Source organism: Larimichthys crocea, chromosome X (assembly GCF_000972845.2).
Source record: "Larimichthys crocea isolate SSNF chromosome X, L_crocea_2.0, whole genome shotgun sequence".
Lineage (NCBI taxonomy): Eukaryota > Metazoa > Chordata > Actinopteri > Sciaenidae > Larimichthys > Larimichthys crocea.
Genome location: NC_040020.1, coordinates 15,447,517 through 15,472,080, shown reverse-complemented (window position 1 = coordinate 15,472,080; position 24,564 = coordinate 15,447,517). Strand labels below are relative to the sequence as shown.

At 39.5% G+C, this 24,564-nt stretch overlaps 2 protein-coding genes across 2 annotated transcripts in view; both read right to left on the bottom strand.

The window, feature by feature from the left end:
* Positions 1-12,509: 12,509 nt before the first annotated feature.
* On the bottom strand, positions 12,510-23,544 carry LOC104939639 (myosin-7-like). The gene is made up of 39 exons (XM_027282762.1): positions 23,471-23,544; positions 23,262-23,298; positions 22,686-22,894; positions 22,463-22,606; positions 22,210-22,366; positions 22,084-22,111; positions 21,896-22,004; positions 21,706-21,798; positions 21,540-21,603; positions 21,147-21,245; positions 20,926-21,029; positions 20,700-20,838; positions 20,426-20,544; positions 20,195-20,344; positions 19,841-20,011; positions 19,370-19,679; positions 19,159-19,229; positions 18,851-19,056; positions 18,608-18,731; positions 18,385-18,521; positions 17,781-18,036; positions 17,446-17,688; positions 17,184-17,360; positions 16,924-17,069; positions 16,734-16,824; positions 16,243-16,632; positions 15,990-16,116; positions 15,791-15,909; positions 15,509-15,705; positions 15,204-15,387; positions 14,924-15,089; positions 14,715-14,839; positions 14,303-14,611; positions 14,009-14,212; positions 13,623-13,919; positions 13,425-13,529; positions 13,243-13,338; positions 12,859-12,993; positions 12,510-12,633 (listed from the first exon to the last, which is right to left on the bottom strand). The coding sequence occupies exons 3-39, from the start codon at positions 22,884-22,886 to the stop codon at positions 12,613-12,615; spliced, it is 5,814 nt and encodes a 1,937-aa protein (XP_027138563.1). The 5' UTR covers positions 22,887-22,894; positions 23,262-23,298; positions 23,471-23,544; the 3' UTR covers positions 12,510-12,612.
* LOC104934821 (myosin-7) overlaps positions 12,510-24,564 on the bottom strand; it is a 43,747-nt gene continuing 31,692 nt past the window's right edge. The window contains exon 38 of the mRNA XM_019253583.2: positions 12,510-12,633. Coding sequence (XP_019109128.2) covers positions 12,613-12,633 — 21 coding nt within the window. The 3' untranslated portion in view covers positions 12,510-12,612. The remainder of the gene's footprint in view (positions 12,634-24,564) is intronic.

The following is a 24,564-nucleotide window of genomic DNA, read 5'->3' as shown; positions in this document are numbered from 1 at the left end:
ACGCTATGATGATAATGACTTGAGGATAACGTTGGTAGCCTATTTACGCTGACACCTGGCGCTCAAAGCCAGACTTTGAGCGGGATTCAGAGCGCGGCAGCCCACTGAGCGGGAGACAAGAAGGATGGCCAAAGACCACAAGTAAGTTCATTGCTTAATGTCTTTTCACGTGTTTCACGTGTTTCCAGCAACTATTTTCCAACATATTTATTGTGTTTTGAAAGAAAACATGGAATTGCCTTTACACGGACTTTAACGTCAGACGTACTGGGGAGACAGTACGCAGCAGCTAACATTTGCATCAGCTAGTGTAGTGTGGTGCAGAATGAAGCTGTCCTCCACCACACATTTAATTTAAAGTATTTTATTTTTGTTCTGTAAAGAGCAAAAATATGTCATATTATTGTCACAGTTCACGACACAGTAGCTGTTTATCCTGAAGTGTGTGATCTCGTTCTCTAACACAGAAAAATTCTGAACATCTTATCCACATCAAAACAATAAATCACGTATGTTACATCTATATTCCAGACCAGTTTCATCATGTACATTCAATATCAACCTATTTCTCCAATACAGTCATCCAATCATGTCTACCGAACATTTTCACATTAACCCGATCAAACACGTATCTATTTTAGGTTATTTATTTATTTATCTATCTATGAACTACACACGAGCAGTGCAGGCTCTTAAGACCGGCTCACTGTTTTACTCTCCAGCCTCGTGCTTGTTCGTGGTAACTAAGCAACCAGTGCTAACTGACGACTTGTCATTATTCGTTGAACAAGTAACGTTCATAACCATTTTTACCCATAAAATCTAACCGGGATCATAAACTACTACATATCCATCATAGCATATTCATCCATCAATTATACATTTCTAACTCTCCCTTCTTACCTGTAAAGAGCAAAAATATATTATTGTCACAGTTCGCAACACAGTAACTGTTTATCCTGAAGTGTGTGATCTCGCTCTTGTTTCCGTATTCCCGCGAGACTTCCTATGTCCCTGCACACACAAAGTAGTGAACACACCCTTTGCTGGTAGAAGTAAGACAATGCATAACTGCTGGATAACACTACATTTTTAATCAATAAACCATAAAACCAACCTCTTACCTTAACAGAAAAACACCCAGAAAATTATCACCGCACTCTGAACATGAGCTGGACTAAATGAAATGTAAATTAAATATGTAAATATTAATAATAAAGGTATATTAACCCACTGATCTGGCTCTGTATGCCACACTAGTGTTAGCGTCAGTTTAACACAGTGGTCACCATCGACATATATATGTCTTTCTCCCCATTAGTTAGACAAAGTAACAGCATTTCTTCAGTAACAGCAGTCATTTAAGCCTTATTCAGTCCCACCAGGATTTCACAATTTTTTTTGTGATTTTTGCGATCAAAATGACTGATTTTGCGGTGACATTTTGTCATTTTTTGCGAAGAATTTTGCGTCCCTTTTTTGTTGTTTCCTTTACTTTTAAACCACATCAAAAAGTCTAAACAGGCTTAATAAGTCAAAAACAAGGCAGACAGATTGAGAAACACTGTTTCCTTACCCCAGTACTGAGTGAGGCGAGATCATTAACCAAAACAATCAAAATGATGATGTGATGAGATTAAACAAATACAACTGATGTAAATTTCACTTATTTCTTTATTATTGTCTGAGTATTGGGAGCAGACAGGGCCTATGGAATTGATGGATGATTATGATTAATAATACTTGTAAGTGGTATTCTATAGTTGACTTTCGGCGATGGTCGAGGACTTTGTTACATGGGCTACAAAATAGTTTTCCTCCGCATGTAAAATTGCCGGATATTGTTTTGCTTGGTCATTTGCCGATATATATGACGGCAGGTGGGACTTGTTAGTAGTGGCCATCACTAACTACGGCGGTGTGTGAAAAAGGCTGCGCGTGTGTTGTGTGTGTGTGTGTGATTGTGTGTGTCAATCCGTTTATTTGATCTATGGTGGAAAACATATGTGTCGTGGGGAAGAGGCGGCATGTTTGGTTATTTTGCAATAATTGTGCGACATAGTAGGAAGTATGTGGCCTCGCGAAAATATGCGGCTATTGCTGATTACATGGTAATCCACGTGATCGCAAAATCACGAAAAACTGGACGGACTGCTTATTCACACCGGGGACTCTAATCTGACCTGCTACGGCTGTGGCCAGAAAGGCCAGAAAGCAATAGAATGTCCTGCTGTGGGCCAGCACAATGGACAGAGACAAAGGTGCAGCTTTTGCAAGAGCTCCACGCACAAAGATGTGAACTGCAGGCGGAGGAGGAGAGATAAAGCCAAGCAGGCGGTGGATGAGGAAGACCACACGTTTGCATTCAAGGTGGGCCAGGTGAATGGAGACCCTGTCAGCAGACCACAGAAGAGAGGGCTTATGGTCGACACAGGGGCCACATCCCATATCGTGACTGACATCACACAATTCAAGGACTTTGATAAGAACTTCAAGCTGCAAAAGCACATCCTGGAGTTGGCTGATGGGGAGAGGACCAGTGGCAGAGGGGTGTGGCCAAGGTTCGTCTGATTGAGAGCAGAGGATGCGTAGTGGACATGATGTTGATGGGGGCATTGTATGTCTCATCATATCCCCAGGACATTTTTTCTGTCAAGGCAGCCATTGCCCGAGGAGCGACTGTCATCTTCAAGGAGGGACAGAACAAGCTCATTCACAAAGACGGTATGACATTTGGGATTGAAGTGTGTGGGAATATCAAATGTATTAAATCTGATAATGGCACAGAGTTTACATCAAAGGAGTTTCAGTCACTAATTAGTAAAAATGCCATTAGACATGAGACCTCAGCCCCTGTTCTCCCCATCAAAATAAAATGGCAAGATTCATTGAGAGTAACCTTCCAAAAGAACTCTGGACATATGCAGTTCAGAGTGCTGCAGCTGTCCGCAACAGGTGCTACAACGAGCAGACAGGACAGATTCCATATTACATGCTGACAGGGAGAGTGCCTGATCTGTCAAGGATGAAATGTTTTAGGTCAGTATGTTATGTATACAAATACAACAAAAAGAAGCCAGACTCACAATCTGAAAGGGCGATCTTTGTTAGTTATGACAAGAATAGTCCTGCATATCTAATCTTCTACCCAGAAACAGGGAGAATACTTAAAAACAGGTTGGTAAAGTTGGTCAGCAAATGTGTGAATGAGTGTCAGACTCAGACAGACCAGGATACGAGTGAAGACATCCTGTATAGGGAGAGGGGTGTAACCACTTTTCCAAAAATTGATGTAGTGAAACCAATCACACAGGAACTTAAAGCTGAGATCTGTGACACAGACATCACTACAGTTGAGGGTCAGAGTGTTAGAAATGTCCAAAATCCAAAGAGGGAGAGGGGACCACCTAAGTACTATAATACTCAGCTGTCTGTCTCTCTTAATATGCTCTGAACCCGGTATTCCAGCTCTTATGATGGCTGCGCCAACATGGATAAATAAAACGTGACTGAGCTTCCATTTTAGATAATAAAATCCTCCCAAATATAGACAAATCTCTTTGCAAAGAGGCCCAGTTAAAGAAAATGACTTGAAGCAAAGGTCCGGAAGATCATAATGTCTAACTTAGTGTGATATATATTTAAGTGGCCTAGTACTTTTATCAACATCTGCCATTACCATTTAAACATTTATAAACAAGGCACAAATTTGAAAATAATACAAAATTCTCAAAGCTCAGTAAATCATATTTTTCCAGTACCCTACAGTGATGGAAATCCACTGGCTTTTTGTCTAGAGTTTTTAGAGTTTGTTTGTACAGTCGTCCCTCGTCCTCGGTTCACTTTTTGCGGACTCGCTGTTTCGCAGATTTTTTGTGTGTAATTTTGCATGATTTTTTTTTTACAGCATACTGTACGTAATGAACGCGCATTGTGTTCAGCGTCCTAAATTGGCTAAGAGAGAACCGCACGTGTTCTGTGTCCTGATTAACTAAGGGAGTACTGTACAAAATGCGTGACAAAAGTGTATAAAAGTGTGTGGTTAGGGGTTTTACGGCCTTAAAACACGTATAATAATTGTAAAACTTACTTCGTGGATTTCGTTTATTGCGGGTTATTTTTAGAACGTATCCCCCGTGATAAACGAGGGAACACTGTATATGGATTCAAGAGGTATTATGGTTGTTTCTCCAGCCTGCCCCCAACATGTAATACAATAAGACATATGGGAAAGAATCATAGCATGCATAAATATCTTGGCTGCGTCCAAAGAGAGATAGTTTCTAATATGTCTAAAATTTGCTAAGTTGTACTTTATGGTTTTAACCGTTTTTTTAAACATGTTTCTTAAAGTTCAAATTTGGATCCAGTGTTACACCAAGATATTTTAAATAAGTGACTATGTCAATCCTTTCACCTTTGATGAGGATATCAGCGTTAGGAGGTTGTACCATGATTTTACAGAAAAACATACCCTTTGTCTTGTTTACATTTAGACTCAGGCATGATTGATCAAGCCACTGTGTGATCCTTTCCAACACAATTGTTAGCTTAGCAGCTGCTAACTCAGCTGTTTTTGCATGTGTGTACACAACAGTGTCATCTGCATACATTTGTAGTTCTACATCATGACACTGTTGAAGAAGATCATTAATGTATAGGCTAAATAAAAGGGGACCTAACACTGACCAGATTTAGATTTATCCTCCCAGTTCACATTAAAATCACCCATAAGTAATAATTCTTTGTTGAGATTGCACTCCTTCAAGACTTCTGTGAGTTGATCATAGAAAGTGTCATCTGCAGAAGGGGGCCTATAGACACCAGTGATGTTAAAAGACATTTGTTGGGACAACATTATTCTTATCCCAACATATTCTAATGTGTTACCCGCATTGTAAACCACACGTTCACATTTGATGTTGTCTTTCACATAAAAAGCACCCCTCCTCCTCTTCAATAAGGTCTGTCTCGTCTGAAACATTGGTATCCAGGTACCATGAACACACTTGCAGGAGTTGTTTGTTTCAACCATGTTTCAGTCACACAGAGAAAGTCCAGATTTGAGTCAGACAGAAGATGAGTTAGCTGATTGCTCTTTGCAGTAATGCTTCTGATGTTAAAATGTCCACCAAATAGGCCTCTCAGTTTCAGCTTCGGGTCCTTTTTGCATGACTTTTGCATGATTGACAGTTTGGAAGGTTTTGAATAACCTCTGCCTCCTCACTGCAGGGTTTCGACACACAGTGGTGTCAGCAGCAGATTTTGTGAGAGCTTTGTGAGAGCTGGACCTATCAAAGTCTCCACAGTCCAGTAGCGAAAAGTTATTAATTGAGACATCATGCCCGGTGTTAACAAAATTTAGTCTGCTAAGGGAGAAGCCCAGCTCAGAAAATTGATGCTCACTCATCACCGGCAATGGAGGAGTCCCAGACACACTCAGACACCGAAGTTCTGCAGCACTCCAAGGGTCACTGGTCCAGGCTTAGCTGAACATCTCTGGAGAGCAGGAGCAGCATGAAAAGGAGACCTGCTATTCTCCGAAACGGGGTGGCAGATGACCGGTCCACTGGATCGTTGATTCACTCTAGTACCTGGGCTTGTCCATGCCGCAGAACAGAGGAATAGATTGCAAAATATCCCAGTAAATTGTGATGGAAACTCACTGTAGAAGCGTCAACTGGCCATGAGCCAGCATTTGCCCTGAGCCCAATTGCTAAGAATGTGCAGTGGCCCAGCTGTTTTCCATCAACGTTGATTGCTCTGGCCAGACAGACACGCACAGGGAATACAGCAGTGAGTACCAACAGTAGTCCAAAAAGCACTCCATGAAACACAGCCCAGGTCTTTTTGCTGATGAAAAACTGCTTTGAACTTCTTACTTCTTATTCTTCTTAGAAGTAAAAAAAAATCTTCTCCTTGGTGTAGCTTTCCTTGTTTTCCTCAATTTTTTTTTCTTCTTGATTTTGGTTTCAGTTCCAGATATAATGAGCAGTGATCTATTAGTGGTGCAGTTGACATTGAGACCTCTGAAACATATTCAGTAATATCCAGTGTAAATAACCATAAGTCAATTCTTGACATACAACTTCCATCGGATTTTAACCATGAGAACTGCTTAACCATTAGATTTTTGCTTCTCCATAAGTCAATTAGAGAATGTGTATTGCAAAATTCAAGAAATAGTTTATTAAAATGATGATCTGTAAATTCTGAGGGACATCTGTCCAGGCCAATCATCAGGCGCAATATTGATATCACCTCCCAACAAAATTGAGTTTGTGTTGTAACAGTTTTTATATTGATTTACAGCCTCAGACATCTCTAATAGTAAAAGTCTATTCTGACTAGTGTTATTATAGCCATGAACGTTCATTATAATAATACAACAACCTTCAATATTTAGAACAGCTGCCAACCAATGGCCTTTCTCATCTGCTTTGTGCGTTATCACATTACCTAGACATTTATTAAAGCAAATAGCAACACCTGCGGATTTGTTTGATCCATGGCTAAACAGTATCTTGTCTCCCCACTGGTTCGACCAGAAGGAGCAGTCTGCAGCACTTACATGAGTTTCTTGTAGAAAAGTGCAATGTGCTTTTCGCCCTTTACAAAACAGAAAAATAGCTTTTCGCTTCACATTGTCTTTGAGTCCCCTTGGGTTCAACGAGACAAAGATAAATTAGTCTTTAAACAGACCATCTGCTGGAAAACTTTACAGCAGAGTTATCAATTAACAATTTAACAAAAGGTTAATTTGGTGTTGTAAACTAGTAGTATCTCCTCTTCAGATAAATTCCCCCGTATACCTGTTCATTGTAGGTATGTCAGAAGTTTCGTGTTTGTCTTCAGCTTGGATGCTTGCCGATTCCAGCTTAGAAGCCTCTTAGAAGTCTTGTTATCGCTGTTGAGAGTTGCACATGCGCACTACCGATCGGAAAGGAGGCACGGACCGTATACCTTGACATCATACTGTCCACGGGGTCCACCAGCCAGGTGAGGTCAGCAGAGGAAGCCGCAGAGGTCAGTACACAGGTCAGGAGGGAGCTGCTGTACTCTGTAGCTGTATGTTGCTTGAGTAAGTGTCCTTCATACTAAACTGGAGGTCACACTTCAAATCACTATATTAGCCAGCTAACTAGTTGTTAGCTAGCTCGAAATATCCATAATGAGCAAGTTAGCTAGTTAGTAGTAGTAGCTAGTAAAATATTGGAAATGATATAGTCATTGCTGTGTGCCATTTACCTGCTTTTCACATGGATGTACTGGTCACTGGACATTTTGTTTGTGGTCTACAGTTTGTCAGTGTGAAGATATTTTAATAATATACATTACCATTTAAGATAAGACCCAAATAAATGTTGAATAAAATATTTTGCATAGTTTTTTTGGAAAATTTGGAAAAATGTCTTTTACGGAACACTTGATGGTGGTAAAGGCCAACTCACACCGGACGCGGAACGGAAGCGGAACGGCACCGCCGCGGTCACCGTAGCAAATAGAATCCAGTCTAGTCAATGAGAGCACTCACACCGGGCGTGGATCAGACGCATCCCAGAAGCGGCTCTCCGCGCCACGGCGCGAGCTTTCCGCAAGATTTCTATTTCTTCCGCGAGCCGCGGCTGAACCTCGTAAATTTCAACAGAGCACTGCGCACCAGACAGGAAACCGGGCCTTGAATCAACGTAATAAACTTCCGCCCCCTTTCAAAATAAAACACAATACTCAGTTCATGTAGCTTTTTACAACTTCACATCAACGTGACGTCATGACCGGTGGCACCAGGTGATCAAAGATCGATCAAAGGGTCTCAACGAGAGACTAATTGTTGAAGTGGAACAACACACAATCATTTATGACACAACAGATGCTTTTTATAATCTGCTCCACGTCGGAGAAGCAAAGTCAGCTGTTTGTTGTTGTTGTTTTTTTATACACTGTTTATCGCGGGGTCTCGGGTATGTCAAGGATTCTCGCGTGATCTCGTGATCTCGCGTGAATACGGCCGTCTCGCTCCGCTGCTGTTCCGCGGCTGATCCGCGTCCGGTGTGAGTTGACACCGGGCAAAGTACCGTTCCGCTTCCGTTCCGCTTCTGTTCCGCGTTCGGTGTGAGTCCCGTGTCAGACGTTTAATTTCCTTTTTTTCTCTCTTTTTTTAATTTTTTAAAATTAACTGGCCTAAACATATCCATATTTGCTGTAGTTATTCCCATATAGAGCCTATTGTCAGCATGTGACACTGTAATTAGTAAAACTATTTACAGTCAGTCAAAAGGCAATTCTGAGATATCTTTAAAAATACATTGAATATGTTGGAAAATAGTTGCTGAAAACATGTGAAAAGACTTTGAACGATATATTACTGAAATGTGGAGTTAGAGGTTCCAGTCCAGGATTTTGTGGGCGGTCCTAAAGGGTGGCTTTATGACACAGTGAGGCCACCCTGAGCAGAGAGAGAGAGATGAATTCAACTGCTCAGAGTGTTTCAAAGTTAGTCATGTCATTTTCTGAACTCATCCGACACGTTTCATTTGTACCCAATTTTGACACCTAATTTCGTCGTTAATAGCACTTTCTTCTTTGGTCTGACAAACTCAACTCTTTTACACAGACTTTGACTAAAAGTGTAGCTAAGCCATGGAGATAATAAAAGTTATTCATCAATGTGTAAAGTTGAGTTAAAGTTCACGTAGAGTAAAGTAAATGGTAATAATAGCTAAAATACACAGTACATCTAGAGCTGCAAATCCCAATCCTGGGAATCTAATCTAATGGCCCTCAGATGTAATTTATAAATATAGTTCAAGTAAAAGCCTGACTAAAAACATTGAGTCTTGAGTTTGCTATGAAAATCTCAACATTCTGTGCTGCCGTCAGAGCTGTCCCACAGACGTGGACCACACTAATAAAAGGATGCCTCACCACAGGTTTAAAATGGCTTGGCAAAGTTCCAGAAGTTGATCGTACCCTTGCCTCTACCCTTGTCCTTCCCTTGTGGCATGGTGTTGTATCCTTGGTCACAAAGATAACCTGTGAAATTCTTGCTGGCTGGCTTCGCAGCAGTTATGATTTAGTGGACAGCTTATGACGCATGGCACAGTGGTGAAATGTTTCATTTGGAGAGGAGCAGCAACAGGTGATTAAGTGATAGACAGCAAATAATTAACTGTGCAACCTTCTGAAACAGGCAACAGCAGTATACTGTAGTGTAAAATACGGTGCAAGAAAAAGAACCAAAGTATTAAGAATCCTTATATGTGTAATGCATCTTTGATTGAGAAACACTTTTGTAGTTGCATTTTGATGTTAGTTATTGTCCTTTAGCTTGTGGTCCAGTTTTTATGCCAACTGAACTTAAATGTCTCTATAAATTGCATTGTATTTGTAAAGTCTTGTGATTTCTCTGCATCAACTGCATAGTCACAACAGGAAATGATGGGTGAATTGGAATGAAGGAAGGTCAGTGTCATGGACAGACCTCTTCCACTTCTGCCACAGAGAGGCACACCTGAAGTACAGCAGCCCAGTCTCTGTATGTATAGTGTAGTGTATGTATATTATATTTTCTTCACTAAATTACAGAAAACTGCTCTATAACAATACATAGTATAATACTGACCAACGAGGTGACCCATGAAAGAAGTACACATCCCGTATAGGCTTCCAGCCTCCAAACATGTGAGTTAACATACGTGCACTTTCAGTTTTATCATTGACAAGTAAACACTAAATATTACTCAACATTAATCTGGCTGTCTTTCAGAAAACACCAAGATATTCACTCACAGTGTATGTATCAGTGTTTTCAGTGAACCCTTTGATTATATAACATAGTAAACATAAATGTTAAATACAAACTATTGACTGTGAAGAGTACGCTTTCTCTCATTCCAATCATCTCTAATTTCACTCAACAATTACAAGCCAGTGAGTAGTTTCTGAGGTTTAGATGTATTTCCGGTCCAAGACTATTTTTTTGCAGTCTGATCAGCAAGAGCATGAGTAAGACACATTCTATCGCTTTAAACAGTCTTTTGCTGACTGTTGCAACCAAAGCCTGCTCAGATGTGACTGGTCAATTTTCCTCGACTCAACTACAAACAGAAACCAGAACACTTCCACTGCCAACAGCTTCCCTCTACTACAGACTCTACATCATGCACAGATATTTGTTTACAGAGATTAGTTTTTCCTAGATTATTTTACCCCACCTGAGCTGAAGTCCACAAACCTTTCATAGAGGGCTGAAAAGTTATTTTAATAGAAGATTTTGGCACCCTAATTGTATGTTTAAGATTGAAACATGTAAAGAAAGATTTTGTTCTTTGTTCATCTGTTCCTTTTCATTGGTTTGTTATAGAGGTCATGTCAGTCCACCTGTTCTTGCATCTGTTGTTGTAACTTATAGACAGCATACTCCACCATGGTCTCCATATATGAAACTACAACACACATCCTCTGATGGCAACACCTACTGTGCCTCAATGGCATCCATAGACTTACTGAAGGATGTCATACACTGAGCAGGCCTTGATGTACCAATACGTGTGAATCAGTGAACCTTGTTTAGCTTAGGTAACAACAGAAAGTTCTTTAGTTTGTCCTCCATACAGTGGACCTACATAATGTGGCAATGTGCTTGTCTTCATACCAGAACTCTAAACTCCTTTACTTAGCTTCGTCTATTCCAGGAGGTAGTGAAGCACCCAGCCTTACTTCAAAGGTCCCATTCCCAGCTGTCCATAGTCCTTGTACATCTGACTTCTGCAATCACATGTACACACAAGGGAAGGTGTGAGGCACCTTGTCACACTTAAGTTTGAAATCTGAGCCAACTGTGGTTTCAGATGAGGTTGCTATTGTTAGAATGTTTGTTATTTACTGAGGGTCACTTGAGGAGGTGTTGAGTATTGGACCCTGCCTCCATGTGTCCTTCTCCTGTCTTGTCCCTTCTCCTGGTCTTCATTCAGACAATGAAGCTAGTGGTTAGTGCGTTTGTGCGTTTGTGCTCAGAACTGGAAGACTCCTATAGACGAGAAGGTTGTTCTGCTGAGGAGGACCAGACAATGCCTATAACAGGCCCAAAAGGTAGGGTTTCAATAACATTATATTGTATTAAATTTTTGCTAAATAATTCATTATCCATGTGACATACACACAATCTGCAATGTATGCAAATTGAATATTAATTGTTTCATGTGTGACTGTAGTGATATTGTGTACAGTCTTCCTTGAGTATATAATTCAATGTAACTTTAATTAATGTTGCATATTTATTATTTCATGACTTTCAATCATTTTCTACAAATTCATAGGCATTTACTGTGAAACAGAACAGATGAACTGAGACGCCTTCTCCAAGAGCGCTTTGTTATAACAGGTAAGCTTAAAACAAAATTTCTTCAACTAATTATAAACAGTATCTGTTACTGACACTGAAACACGTAATAGGTAAATAATCACCAAATTATCTCAGGCAGGTTTATGCACTATATAAAGAGGTCATGATTATGAATGAGAATGAGGCTATGGGTGTATGCCAAAATTACTATCATCAAATATTACATCAAATGACGGAAATTCAAATCTTTCAGCAGAATACTGCTAATAACAACATGATTTAAACCTCTGTGTAACCCTCTCACTAGACCAGGTTGTGATCAGCAGGCTGTTTTATATCCATAAAACTAAACCTAATGACGTGTAAAGGCCCATCCACTGCCAAGCATTCAGTGAGATCATGCTTTGAAAAGATAACTCCAGCAGGACCTAAACCATTTAGCTTTGTTATGTGGCCAAAGGCACAATATGTCTTGGTTGATCCTTCAGAGATCACTTATAATCTCACAGGCATGATGGTAATACTGCCAATATGACCCTAATCCTAACCCACTACTGTAAAAGTTAAAAGACTTTGCTGACCTCTAGTGGTTCTCTCCTGGCCGCAGTGACGTAGCTACACTGTGATGTCACTGTTGCTTGTCCTCAACATTCAACTCTTACATAAGTGTTGCTGGGTGTGTTTAGAGGTGCAACACAAAATTGCTGCAATAATAATAATATCTACAGTATAACTAATCATGGTTGTCTTGTATCATATAATGTATAATTATGACTCCTTTCCAGGACATCCTTATAGTAACATTTTTTCATTTAAAAGTCATACAGCTAATGAAAATTAAGCCATTCTAAAGCTGTATACTGTAGTACTTTGGACATGCCTGCATTAACATATCAACAGTTTTTACCAACCACGAACTGCTCTATAGAAGGTACAACTAGATTATAATGTGGAGTTTATACTGTGTATTCCAGTCTAAATTTTTATTAACCCACTGCACAGATCCAGTTTATTTTAAACAGCTCATTAAAGTTGTTCTGCTCATTCATTTTATATACAGGTTATATAAAACGTTATTAAATCAGGTGTCATCAGTATCCTGAAATTTCAATTATACCAACATATGGGGAAGTTACAAAACAAAAACAAAAAAAGCCAAGGGACATTTTGAGATGCAGATTAATTTTATTCTATTGAACAACTGACATGCTTAGGGAGACACTTCAGACATGTGGTGCCTCAGAAACTTGAATTTCATTCCAAGAGCTTCACTCCTCATCATGTCCTTTCTGAAATAAGGGGAAAAAGCAAGTAAACAATGAGGCAAATTTCCTTATTATTATTATTATTATTGAAATGATTATTTTTTATATTGGTTTGAAAATATGTGCTAATATTATACTTTTAGTATCTGAGTACATCATCCAGTTTCCAGCATTAATGCTGTATTTACTATAAATACAGTGCATGCAGTATGCCCAACACAAATGAAGGAAATCCAATCAATCACTGACCTTTGACCCCACATCACGGCTCTTAGCACGTAGCTTGTTGACCTGAGACTCAGCGATATCAGCTCTCTCTTCAGCTTCATCAAGTTCATGTTGAATCTTACGGAACTTGGTGAGATGACTGTTGGCCTGTTCCTCCTGTAGAATAGAAACACAATGTCCTTGTCAGCATCTGACGGAGTGGGTAGTGCAAAGTTTGTCTACTCTAATTTGTTTATTCAGGAGAATCCTGTTATAAAGTAATTTCATCAAAGCTTCATGTTATTTTTGACCATATTGCCAAGGTATACACCACATAACTTTTACTGTATTGAGCGGGAAATGAGCCATGCTATTGAAGATGCACAGTATCAGTCTGTATTCTTGTCTAAAATGTGTTGTACTCACAGCCTGCTCTGCAGCTTTCTTGTAGGATTTCACCTTTAGCTGCAGCTTATCTACCAAGTCTTGCAGACGGGCAAGATTTTTACGATCTTCTTCCGTCTGAAATCAAAGTAATAATAATAGTAATTTTGAATAGAATTTATGCTTTCAATGCTCCACAATTTCGTAAATGAACTGTACCTTACCTGATAAGTCAGCTCTTTGATTCGTCTCTCATATTTTCGTATTCCCTTGACAGAATCGCTGGCCTTTCTTTGTTCAGCCTCTACTTCACTTTCGAGTTCTCTGATCTGAGGAGAAGATGTTCAATATTGCTGGCGTTTGATGATTTAGTCATTTCATTAGATTGCTTTTATGATTTCTCAGAAATTATTGACACTCACCCTGGCTTCAAGCTTCTGAATCTGCTTCTTGCCTCCCTTCATGGCGATCTGTTCAGCTTCATCCAGACGGTGCTGGAGGTCTTTGATGGTTTGCTCCATGTTCTTCTTCATACGCTCCAGGTGAGCGCTGGTGTCCTGCTCTTTCTTTAGCTCCTCTGCCATCATAGCAGCATCAGTAATGGCCTTCTTAGCCTTATCCTCTGCATTTCTGCATTCCTGCACTGCTTCCTCCACTTCAGTCTGAAGCTGGGATGTATCAGCTTCCAGCTTCTTCTTTTGGTTTATCAGGCTAGTGTTCTGGTTTTACATGAATGTAGAGTTGCATTATGAAAACAGTTAAGGTTAACCAACGTACAGGAATGTATAGATAATTATCTTTATCTTACCTGTGAGTGCAGTAGCTGCACCCTCTCACTAACATCCAGCAACTCTTGCTCAGCAAGTTTGCGGCTTCTCTCAGTTTGCTCCAGAGCAGACCTGAGCTCTTCCACTTCAGCCTGAAGCAGGTTGTTACGTCTCTCAACAATGGCAATGTTCTCTTTAAGATCATCATTGGCCCGAAGAGAGTCATCAAGCTGTAGCTGAGCATCCTGGAAGAGTATGACATTTATTGTAAATGAAAATGAGTGACAGCACAACACAGCATGTCCTAGGTATCCTTTTGTTAATAAAATTCTGACCTTTAGATGTGAATGAAGACCCTTAAGTTGTTTCTGGGCCTCAGCCGCCTGCCTGTTGGCCTGGCTAAGCTGGATCTCCATCTCATTGAGGTCTCCCTCCATTTTCTTCTTTATACGAAGGGCCTCATTCCTGCTGCGAGTCTCAGCCTCAAGAGAGCTCTGAAGAGTATCCACGGTTCGTTGATGGTTTCTCTTTGCCTGCTCCATCTCTTCATCTTTCTCAGCCAGCTTGCGCTCAATATCAGCCTTAACCTGGTTAAACTCAAGCTGGACTCTGAGAATCTTCCCTTCCTCATGCTCCAGTGATGCCTATTGTGAAATAAAGTTGAAAATTGAATAAATGACTAGTAGTAATCAGTTACCAAAAATGTTCATTGTTCAATTGTTCATAAAGTCCAGCATTAGAACGTACCTCTGCTTCCTCCAGGGCTGTTTGGATCTCAGACTTCTCTTGTTCCAACTGTTTACGAATCTTCTCAAGCTCATGAATACTCTTTCCACTCTCACCGATTTGCTCAGTTAGGTCAGATATTTCCTCTGAATGACAAAAGGAGACACTGTCAATGGTTCAGTCAATAGAGCAAATTCTGCAACAGAGTTGTAAGATGGTGTAACCCTCACCTTGCAGATTCTTGTTCTCTCTCTTCATGGTCTCCAGATGTTCCAGAGATTCTTCATAGGAATTCTTCAGTTTGAAGAGTTCAGTGCTCAGAGACCTGGCATCCTTCTGGGAGCTCTCCAGCTCTGTTTGAGACTCCTCATACTTCTGTTTCCATTCTGCCAAAATCTGAGACATTGTTTATAGTTAGATGAAGAATCTAAAATATTTCCCTAAAGGTCATTGTACATTAGTTCTCCATCTAAAAGAAAAGAAAATTGCCAGATGCATTTTCAGTTTAACCTTGTCAAAGTTTCTTTGCTTCTTGTCCAGAGCAGCAGCAGCAGCATTAGACCTCTCCACATCCACCATGAGATCTTCAATCTCATTCTGCAGCCTGTGTTTGGTCTTCTCCAGTGAGGAACATTTAGCATTCACTGCTTCAACAGCCTCTTCAGCATCCTGCAGACGCTGGGCCAGCTTCTTTCTGCATTATGATTGAATTGATCATAATTGTATTGTTTTATTTTAATTACTTTATTCAGGGTTTCATTTGTAATTGATTATCATTTGCAAACATTGTTTGAGTGAAAATATGTTTTGCTCACTTGGCCTCCTCCAGTTCCTCGGTTCTCTGGATGGCATCAGTTTCGTACTTAGTTCTCCACTGAGCCACCTCAGAGTTGGCCTTGGACATGCCGCGTTGCAGTTCAGCCTTTGCCTCCTGCTCCTCCTCATACTGCTCCCTGAGCAGGTCACAGTCATGACGAGCAGACTGCACTGCATGGGCTAATGCATTCTTGGCCTGAAATGAAAGCACATCTTAATGTTTCTCATGTACCAACATTTAGCCTATACTAAATGAGGTTTCACTGCTAGTTGTTCACTACCTTGACTTCCTCCTCAAGTTGTCTCTTGAGGTCTTCAGTTTGTTGAGTATATGATTGTTTTCCTCTGGTGAGTTGAGACACAAGGGAATCCTTTTCTTCAAGCTGCCTGGTAAGTTCACCTAATTTAAAAATAGCAAAATGAATAAAATGAGTACTTCATAATATCACAGACAGAACACACTTTAATTCAAATGCTTACCATTCTCAGTTTGAAGCTTGGCTTTCTGCATGGAGAAGTCATTGATGGTACGCTGTCCCTCTTCTGATTTTGTTTTATATTCATTCATCTGGTCCTCCAGAGTCCTACACATTTTCTCCAAGTTATTCTGAAAAGAAAAAGCATTCATTAGGGCACATGATCTACTTTAGGATTAATTTGTTTTAGACTAATAAAGTAAAATATTAATTAACCTAATAAAAAGTAGAAAAACATATCAGGACAAGAATTGTACCTTAGACTTCACAATATGTTCCATATTGGAGACCACATCATCCAGCTCCAGCCTGAGCTCACTCTTCTCCTTCTCCAGTTTCTGCTTGACTCTCTGCAGGTTGTCAATCTGCTCTCCCAGGTCAGCAACACTGTCAGCTTGTTTCTTCCTGAGTGTGGCAGCAGTGGCTTCATGCTGCAGAGTGGCCTCTTCAAGGTCTCTGCGAAGTTTCTGAAACTCAGCCTCCCTCTTCTTGTTCATCTCGATCTGGGCAGATGTGGCTCCACCAGCCTCCTCCAGCCTCTCACTGATCTCCTCCAGTTCTCTGGATAAGTCTGCTCTCTGCTTCTCCACCTTGGCTCGAGCAGCTCGCTCTGCTTCAAGCTCTTCCTCTAACTCTTCAATGCGGGCCTAGACCAAAATAAAAAGCAATGTTAACTAAACTGTATTGTTAAAATGTAGCATTCAGGCACCATTGTGTTCAACATGCTATATCCATTTTAAATCATCACCTGCAACTCCTTCAATTTTTTCTGGAGTTGGGCACACATTGCTTGTTCATCTTCTATTTTCCCACTGAGTTGGCTGATTTCAAAATCTTTTCTGTGGATAAAAAAGTTAAACAAAAAAATGTAAAACGTACAGACTAATGAAAATATAATACTCATGTTTGTGCATATGAAGGTGCAGTTGTCACATTACTTTTTCAGCCTCTCTTCCAGTTGCTGCTTGTCATTCTCCAGGTCCATGATACTCTCTTGAGCTAACTTTAGGTCTCCCTCAAGCTTGCGCTTTGCTCTCTCAAGGTCCATACGGATTTTCTTTTCTTGCTCAAGGGATCCTTCGAGCTGTGGTGGGTGATATTTACAGCTTTTTCGTTACATATATATCCACCATATTACTTTTTTTAAAGTAATTGTTTTTAAAACATGCCAACACACTCTAATGTGCTATGTTCTTACATCATCCACTTGCTGCTCCAGCTTAGCCTTGGCCTTGGTCAGAGTGTTGACTTTGTCTTCTTCACTCTGCAGATCATCCAGCGTTTGCTGATGAGCTTCTTGTAATGCTTTTTTTTCCTTGGTCAACTTGGCGATGATTTCTTCCAAAGCAGCCATCTCCTCAGTCAGGTTCTTTACCTATGGCCAGCAGAAATTGTATCAGTGACTTGAATAAAGGTTATTTGGGACACAGTAATTTAACACTAATTAGAGTTTGTGGTACCTTGTTCTCAGTGGCATGCTTCTCTTTCTCCACTTTAGCCAGAGTTAACTCTAAGTCATCAATGTCTTTCTTCAGCTCGGAGCACTCATCCTCCAGTTTCCTCTTCTTAGCAGTTAGTTCTGCGTTCATCTCCTCCTCATCCTCCAGTCTTTCTGTCAGCTCTTTGATTTTTGCCTCAAGTTGAATCTTGCTCTTGATTAGCCCTTCACATCTTTCTTCAGCATCACACAGATTATCTTGCTCCTGTTGAGGATTATTGAAAAGGCACTTTAAAAAGGCACTTTAAAAGGTATAATACTAATACTATTTGCAATGTTGACACATTTTAAACATACAGTTTGAACTTGGAGCTGCAGATCATTCTTCTCTTGGAGAAGAGTGACCATTTTTTCTTCAAGTTCCTTCCTACGGGCTTCAGATTTTGCGTAAGCCTCTTTCAGTTTGATAAACTCCTCCTTCATGTTGGCCATCTCCTTCTCAGTCTCTGCAGACTTTAAGAGAGGTTTAATCTTGAAATACATCTTCATCCAGGGCCAATTCTTGACCCCCATGAAAGCACGGATGTTCCACTGGATCACTAATAGTGCATCTCTGTGGGCAACAGATTACCATTGTCATTAAAACTGCCCTAGTAGTGGAAAAATAAAAATGTAGCTTAAGTGAAAATAATCTTTTTCTCTATGTCCTAAGACAAGTCCCATGTTTTTCAATGTTCTCCTGTGTTTGATGTTTATTGGAATGGTGGATGTACTGCTTCATTTTCTTGTAATGTAGGCTCTAGAGTGTTTACTTATCAATATGAAGGGTTTAATGATAAAGGGTATTGTATGCTATGCCATTGCAAAGTCCATTGAGGCAAAATCTGTGAATTCTGATTTTTGTGCCACATGAAGCAACAATACTTGACTTAATTGACACAGTTTAGCTGTGAGCATGTACCTGCGTTCAACAATCTTCTGGAATTCAATTCTTGCCAGAAGTCCTCGTGACCGGGCTTGAATGCCGGTGATAATTAGTGCCAGTCGGTCATCTCGCATCTCCTCTAGCTGACCCAGAAGTCCAGCTTTAAAGAACACCTTTTAAGGGGCAGATTGGATAGTCACTGACTACACATCTATTATGCAGATTTTCTTTTCTTTTCATCAAAATTGGAAATACTGACCTTGGTGTGCCCCAATTTGTACTGGTTGTGGTCAATATCCAGGGAACCCAACAGTTTTTCTGAAGCCTTCTTGTTGTCGATGAACTGTCCCTCAGGAATTGCATTTGGGTTCAAAATACGATATCTTTGGCACAAATACAAAAGATAAAATGTTTTGGCTGCTGTGAAAAAAACAATTCTGACTAGACTAACTACTGTTTTCATTAGTAATTTTAGATTTGTGTTTTTTGATCACATGCAAACCTCTGTTTGAAATCTCCATAGAGGATCCTGTTGGGGAAACCCTTTCTGCAGATCCTGATGCCTTCCAGCACACCGTTACAGCGCAGCTGGTGCATCACCAGAGGATTCTCCATGGCCCCAGGAGTCTTGGTCTCATTGGGGATGATGCAGCGTACAAAGTGAGGGTGAGTAGACCTCAAGTTGGTCATCAGCTTGTTCAGGTTCTCCTGTGGAGGTAATTGAACCATGTGTTTAACACCCTGTTTAGGTACAGTCTCAGGTGACCGTATAAAGTAGAAATTCATACACATTTATGTGTTTTTACTAACCCTGTGCAAGGCAGACACAGTTTGGAAAGATGAACCCTTCTTCTTGCTTCCTTTGCCCTTTCCACTATCAGCTAATAAACCAGTGTATAACTCATTAGATTACAATTACAGACACAAGAACAAATGACCCAATCTTACAATTCTCATTATGACACATGTTCTAAAATAATTACCAGTGGAGATTAATGTTGTACAATCTCTCTAATCTTACCTGAATCAGCTCCAGCATAATTTGCAAAGAGGATAGCTAATAACTTGAGATTAGACTTCTGATACAGTCCCACAACAGTCTCATTCAGAGGATCCTTGTTCTTCACCAGCCAGTTGTTGATATTATAATCAACAGTACCAGCATAGTGAACCAGGGAGAAATGGGCCTCTGGTTTTCCTTTGACAATTCTGGGCTTCTGGAAGTTGTTTGATTTCCCCAGATGGTTGTCATAGAGCTTAGCTTTAAAGGTGGTATCAGAGGCTTTGGGGAACATGCACTCCTCTTCAAGGATTGACATGATACCCATGGGCTGAGGAGAATATAGTGAAAAATGTTATTTTATTTTCCCATTGGCAAGATAAGCAAATACATTTTAGGTTACATGAAAAAAATACTTTAATAACTCATGGTTTCATAACTAATGTATGCATCACACAAAGCTCATATGTCTAAATAAACTCAAAAACTCACCTTTTCAATCAGGTCAATACAGGCCTGCAAGTCCATTCCAAAGTCAATGAAAGTCCATTCAATGCCCTCTTTCTTGTACTCTTCCTGCTCCAGCACAAACATGTGGTGGTTGAAAAACTGTTGCAGTTTTTCATTGGTGAAGTTGATGCACAGCTGCTCAAAGGTGTTGAACTGTAATGAAAAGGTCCAAAGTTTGATAAGACTTAATAATTTCAAACTAGTCATTCAGACCAAATACTATTTGATATGGATTATGTATTCTTTTAAACCTCAGTAGATTGAAAAAGATGGAGTTGAATAAATGAATTTGCCTGTAGAATATAGATTTTATTAATATAAAAGAAGGAAGCTCACATCAAAGATCTCAAATCCAGCAATGTCCAGTACACCAATGAAGTACTGACGGGGCTGCTTGGTGTCCAGGGATTGGTTGATTCTCACCACCATCCATAGGAACATCTTTTCATACACTGACTTAGACAGTGCACCAACAGCATAGTACACCTGTGGAAGAAAATAATTACTTCCTCAAAATTAATTTTTATGAAATCATATTATCTGAAAAGGTTCCCTTCAACTTGTTACCTGAGCGACATTTTGTCCCTTGGTGACCCACTCGTTTCCTACTTTGACTCTTGGGTGACAGAGTCCTTTGATGAGGTCAGCCGAGTTCAGACCCATCAGATAAGCTACTTTGTCAGCATCTAAGAAAATAAAGATTTACATAAGTCACATATGCATTAGTTTCTGGCATTAGACTGTACTGTATTAAACTAGTAACCTCACAGTAATATACTGGTGTGTAAAAACATAGACAGTTCGATGGATACAAATACATATGTTTAACACCCTTGCTTACCTTCAGTACCATCAGCCTCTGCCTGTTCTTCTCGCTGCTTCTGCTTAAACTTCATATTACCATAGTGCATGATGGCACCAGTCAGCTTATAAATGCTGTTCTTCTCTTCTTGAGTAAAGCCCAGCACATCAAAGGCATCCTGAATGAAATCAAAAAATATAAATCGAGTATATTCTGTTATAGGTTGATACAATGTTTAAACAAACATATCAAAGAGTCAGCTCACATCAGTGGCCATCAGCTCTTCAGAATCATTGATAGAGGCTACTGTTGTCTCTCCTTGGGAGATGAAGGCGTAGTCATACGGGTTGTTCGTGATAAGCAGCATTTCTAAAAAGATATTCACAAAATAGAAACTATTTATTTTATGTTACAGTGCATAATACAATACAATATTTGAAACAAACAGATGTCCATGTCACATATGCATGTATATTATAAACTTACCCAGGAGTTCAGGCTTCACCTGTGACAGTATCTGGTAGAAAATGTGGTAGTCCCTCTCAGCTTTAAGCTGATAGGTTACACGAGACTTTTCCAAAAGATCTGTGAAGAGGTATAATATATGTTATGTTTGTTGTATGAAATATAAAATACTTGCTGTGCTGTTTCTACAGGTTTAGGTTTAGTTTAACTATTGCTACACTATCCCTCCATAGTGATCATTACATATTCAACATTGGTTTACGCACAAATAACACTTAGATATATGAGAATTTAATTAAATTAATGTTACTATTAATTTGTTTTTAGGGGTTACAGCAATATACTCCTGAGTTCAGTTCTCTGTATGTAGTCTGCACATTCTCCCATCCCATGGATGAATTTAGTTTAACTTACAAGTCTCAATGTCAGCAGAGGCCAGCTTTCCTCGGTTGTCAAAATGAATTCTGATGAATTTACCCTAGGAGGAGTAGTGTTCATTTATAATTATCATATGAAAAAAGTGAGACTCTTTCAATTAGTGATAATCAAGTAGCCTCACTGCAGTAACACAGACACTCACAAATCTGGATGAGTTGTCATTCCTGATGGTTTTGGCATTCCCAAAGGCCTCAAGAGCAGGGTTAGCCTGAATGATTTGATCCTCCAGAGTGCCCTGGTTTGGTTAAATTAAAACCAAATAAATCAAATAAAGTACTTTGACTTGATATTTTGGTTGTACTGTATTAAGAAAATAAATGCATAATACAGACCTTCTTCTCAGCAGCTGCATCTTTCTTTCCACCTGGGACTGCAGCAATGCTGGCAAAGTACTGGATGACACGCTTGGTGTTGACAGTCTTTCCAGCACCAGATTCTCCACTGAGTGAGACACAAAGTTTTAGACTAAGACTTATGACCCATTAATACTGAAGAGGTTTTTGTTGGCTATGTGACTTACGTGATGAGGATTGACTGATTTTCTCTATCTGTCAACAAGAGAGATTTTTCAAATTATCAGTGAAAAGTTTGATTATATCAGAGTTGAACATTTCAACAAGTTCAATGCTTAAAATGGATGATTTACCTGATAGCATGTACTGGTAAGCATTGTCAGAGATGGAGAAGATATGAGGAGGAGCTTCACTCCTCTTCTTTCCTCTATAGGCAACAACCACTTCTTGGTTGTACACTGGCAGCCACTTGTAGGGGTTGATAGTCACACAAAAGAGCCCAGAGTAGGTCTGCCATATTGAGGGGTAAAGGATAGTGGTCTCAGATCCTGACATTTATTATGAATGAAGAAAATTTACAGATTACTCAGGTTTAAGTTGTTTTACATAAATCATCCATGCTGCATAACGCTCTTTGAGGTTAAACAGCACAGCCGGCTCATGGAGGAAAGTGAACATGGCCATGTCTTCAATTTTATCAAACTTTGGCGGGTTTTGAGGGTGCACATCACACTCCTTCACTGTGACAGTCTGCAGAGAGAAATAACACATTCTCAGACAAATCTTATAGTAGCATTTGAACTGAACTAAATTGGTATGATGTACATACCTTTCCAAATTCAGTATTAGCAGTGACTTTGTCACCGTCACGACTGGTGATGGAAGCCTTGACGTACTCAACCTCGGGGTCGGGAACAAAACACTCCTTCTTCATGTCAAATTGACGGGTTTGGGCTTCTAGACGTTCCTTATCTGACTTTCTAAGAAAAGAAGCAGCTGGTCCAAACTCTGCCATGGCGGCGTCACCCATTTTTCAACCTTTTAAAAACAAAACATATTTTACAGCTGGAATCGTCTTTGGATACACACATATGACCCAATGATCATTGTAAGACCAAGGAGAACACACACAAGACAAAGGTAAAAAAAAAAAAAAAGACATAGTTAAGCAATCCAAGTTAGTCTTCCAAGTTTTATATAGACCAATTCAAAAACAATATTTCCAGTCAAATACAGAAATAAATAAGTTTAAATGGATGTCTCATGCAGATGTTCTTTATGAGCACGAATTTGACTCCAAAATGGGAATATAAGAGAAGGCATTTATTTGTTACTCACATATGCACATGACAACAGAAAATAATAACAGTTAACAGTTGTTCTTTTATGTAGCTGTAAATTTTACCTGAGGTGTGTCACTCCACAGGGACTTGGGATCTGTGCTATTTATATTTAGTGGACAGAAGCAAACCAAATGTCATGTTACATCATAATTTAATAAACACTGTAATAATGAGACAACAATATCTGTATATAAGACTCATTTTAAAATAAACTAGAACAAACATTCTTGAAAATATCTATTTACTCACATACAATGTAGCAGTTTCTTACCTTTAACTATCAACCTTTGTCAAGTGAAATGATGGATCCAGTGGCTGACACCACGCTGCCCCTCCATTAATAAAGGTTGTTAGTCAACCAAATATGGGGATGAATATCAGAGAAATGGCATCCAGGTTGCCTATCACAAAAAGCATTCTCCGAATTGGGTAAAGCCTAGCGCTGCTATTTGTTGCTCTCACCTTGAGAACGACAGACTAACACATCAGACGGGACATGACAAAGAAAGGGAAAGGCAGGAGGTGGGGGAGCAGTGACAGGCTGCAGTCTATCAACTGATTCTCTTTTGTCCCAGTAAGTTATATGAAGTAGTTTTCAAGTATTGATGAACAGTCAGAGTGGCAGTGGCAGTATAAATTAATTTAAAGCTAGAAATGAAATTATTATTATTGTTAATTAAAGTGTTTTTGTTTTTGTATATTAGATAAATCAATTAATGACTTATTAGGGCATACTTATTATCAGAGTAGAAAAATCCTTTCCACACTACATTTGTGATAATCTTAAATCAATCTTGATTCAATTATGTATGCTCCATAAAAGCAGTAGTAATGTTTGTATTCTTTCCTTTTTCAAGAGGAAACACATTAATCAAACTAGTTATATTAATGGCATTTTGTTGCTTGAGATAGATCCACTGTGTTTTATAATAATGTTAAATAAAGTACTTTATAATGTGTGGTTTATTCATGGAAGACGTATCATAGACTGCATATATACACTTTAAAAATAAATTAAGTAGGCTAGTAGGCAAGCAGGATTTATAGGACATCACATATCTTCTAAAGTTCAACAATAGTCTGTCAAGTGATACGGTGTGAAATACATTTCAAGAGGGAGAATAAAGAGCTGCAGCTGTTGTCTACACAGAGGCAAGACAAGGCCAAGGTCACAGCTGTGAGATCCTTTCATTATCACTCACCACTGTTCAGATATATGTCCTTTAGTCTTATGGTCACCTGGCATTGTTTCCCTTTTTTCTTTAACAACAATAGAAATGTTCAGAGACTATGCAATCCAACTTACATAAAATTTACTTGAGCCCACCTTTTTTCAATCTTTTTAGTGACCTGGAACCTGGCATA

Coding starts and splice junctions, on each gene's coding strand:
- LOC104939639 (XM_027282762.1), bottom strand. CDS start 22,886: ATGGGTGACGCCGCCATGGCAGAGTTTGGACCAGCTGCTTCTTTTCTT. Junction 18,037..18,384: donor CAGAAGATTGTTGAACGCAG/GTACATGCTCAC, acceptor TGTTGCCCACAG/AGATGCACTATTAGTGATCC. Junction 14,840..14,923: donor AGAGAACAAGAATCTGCAAG/GTGAGGGTTACA, acceptor TTTGTCATTCAG/AGGAAATATCTGACCTAACT.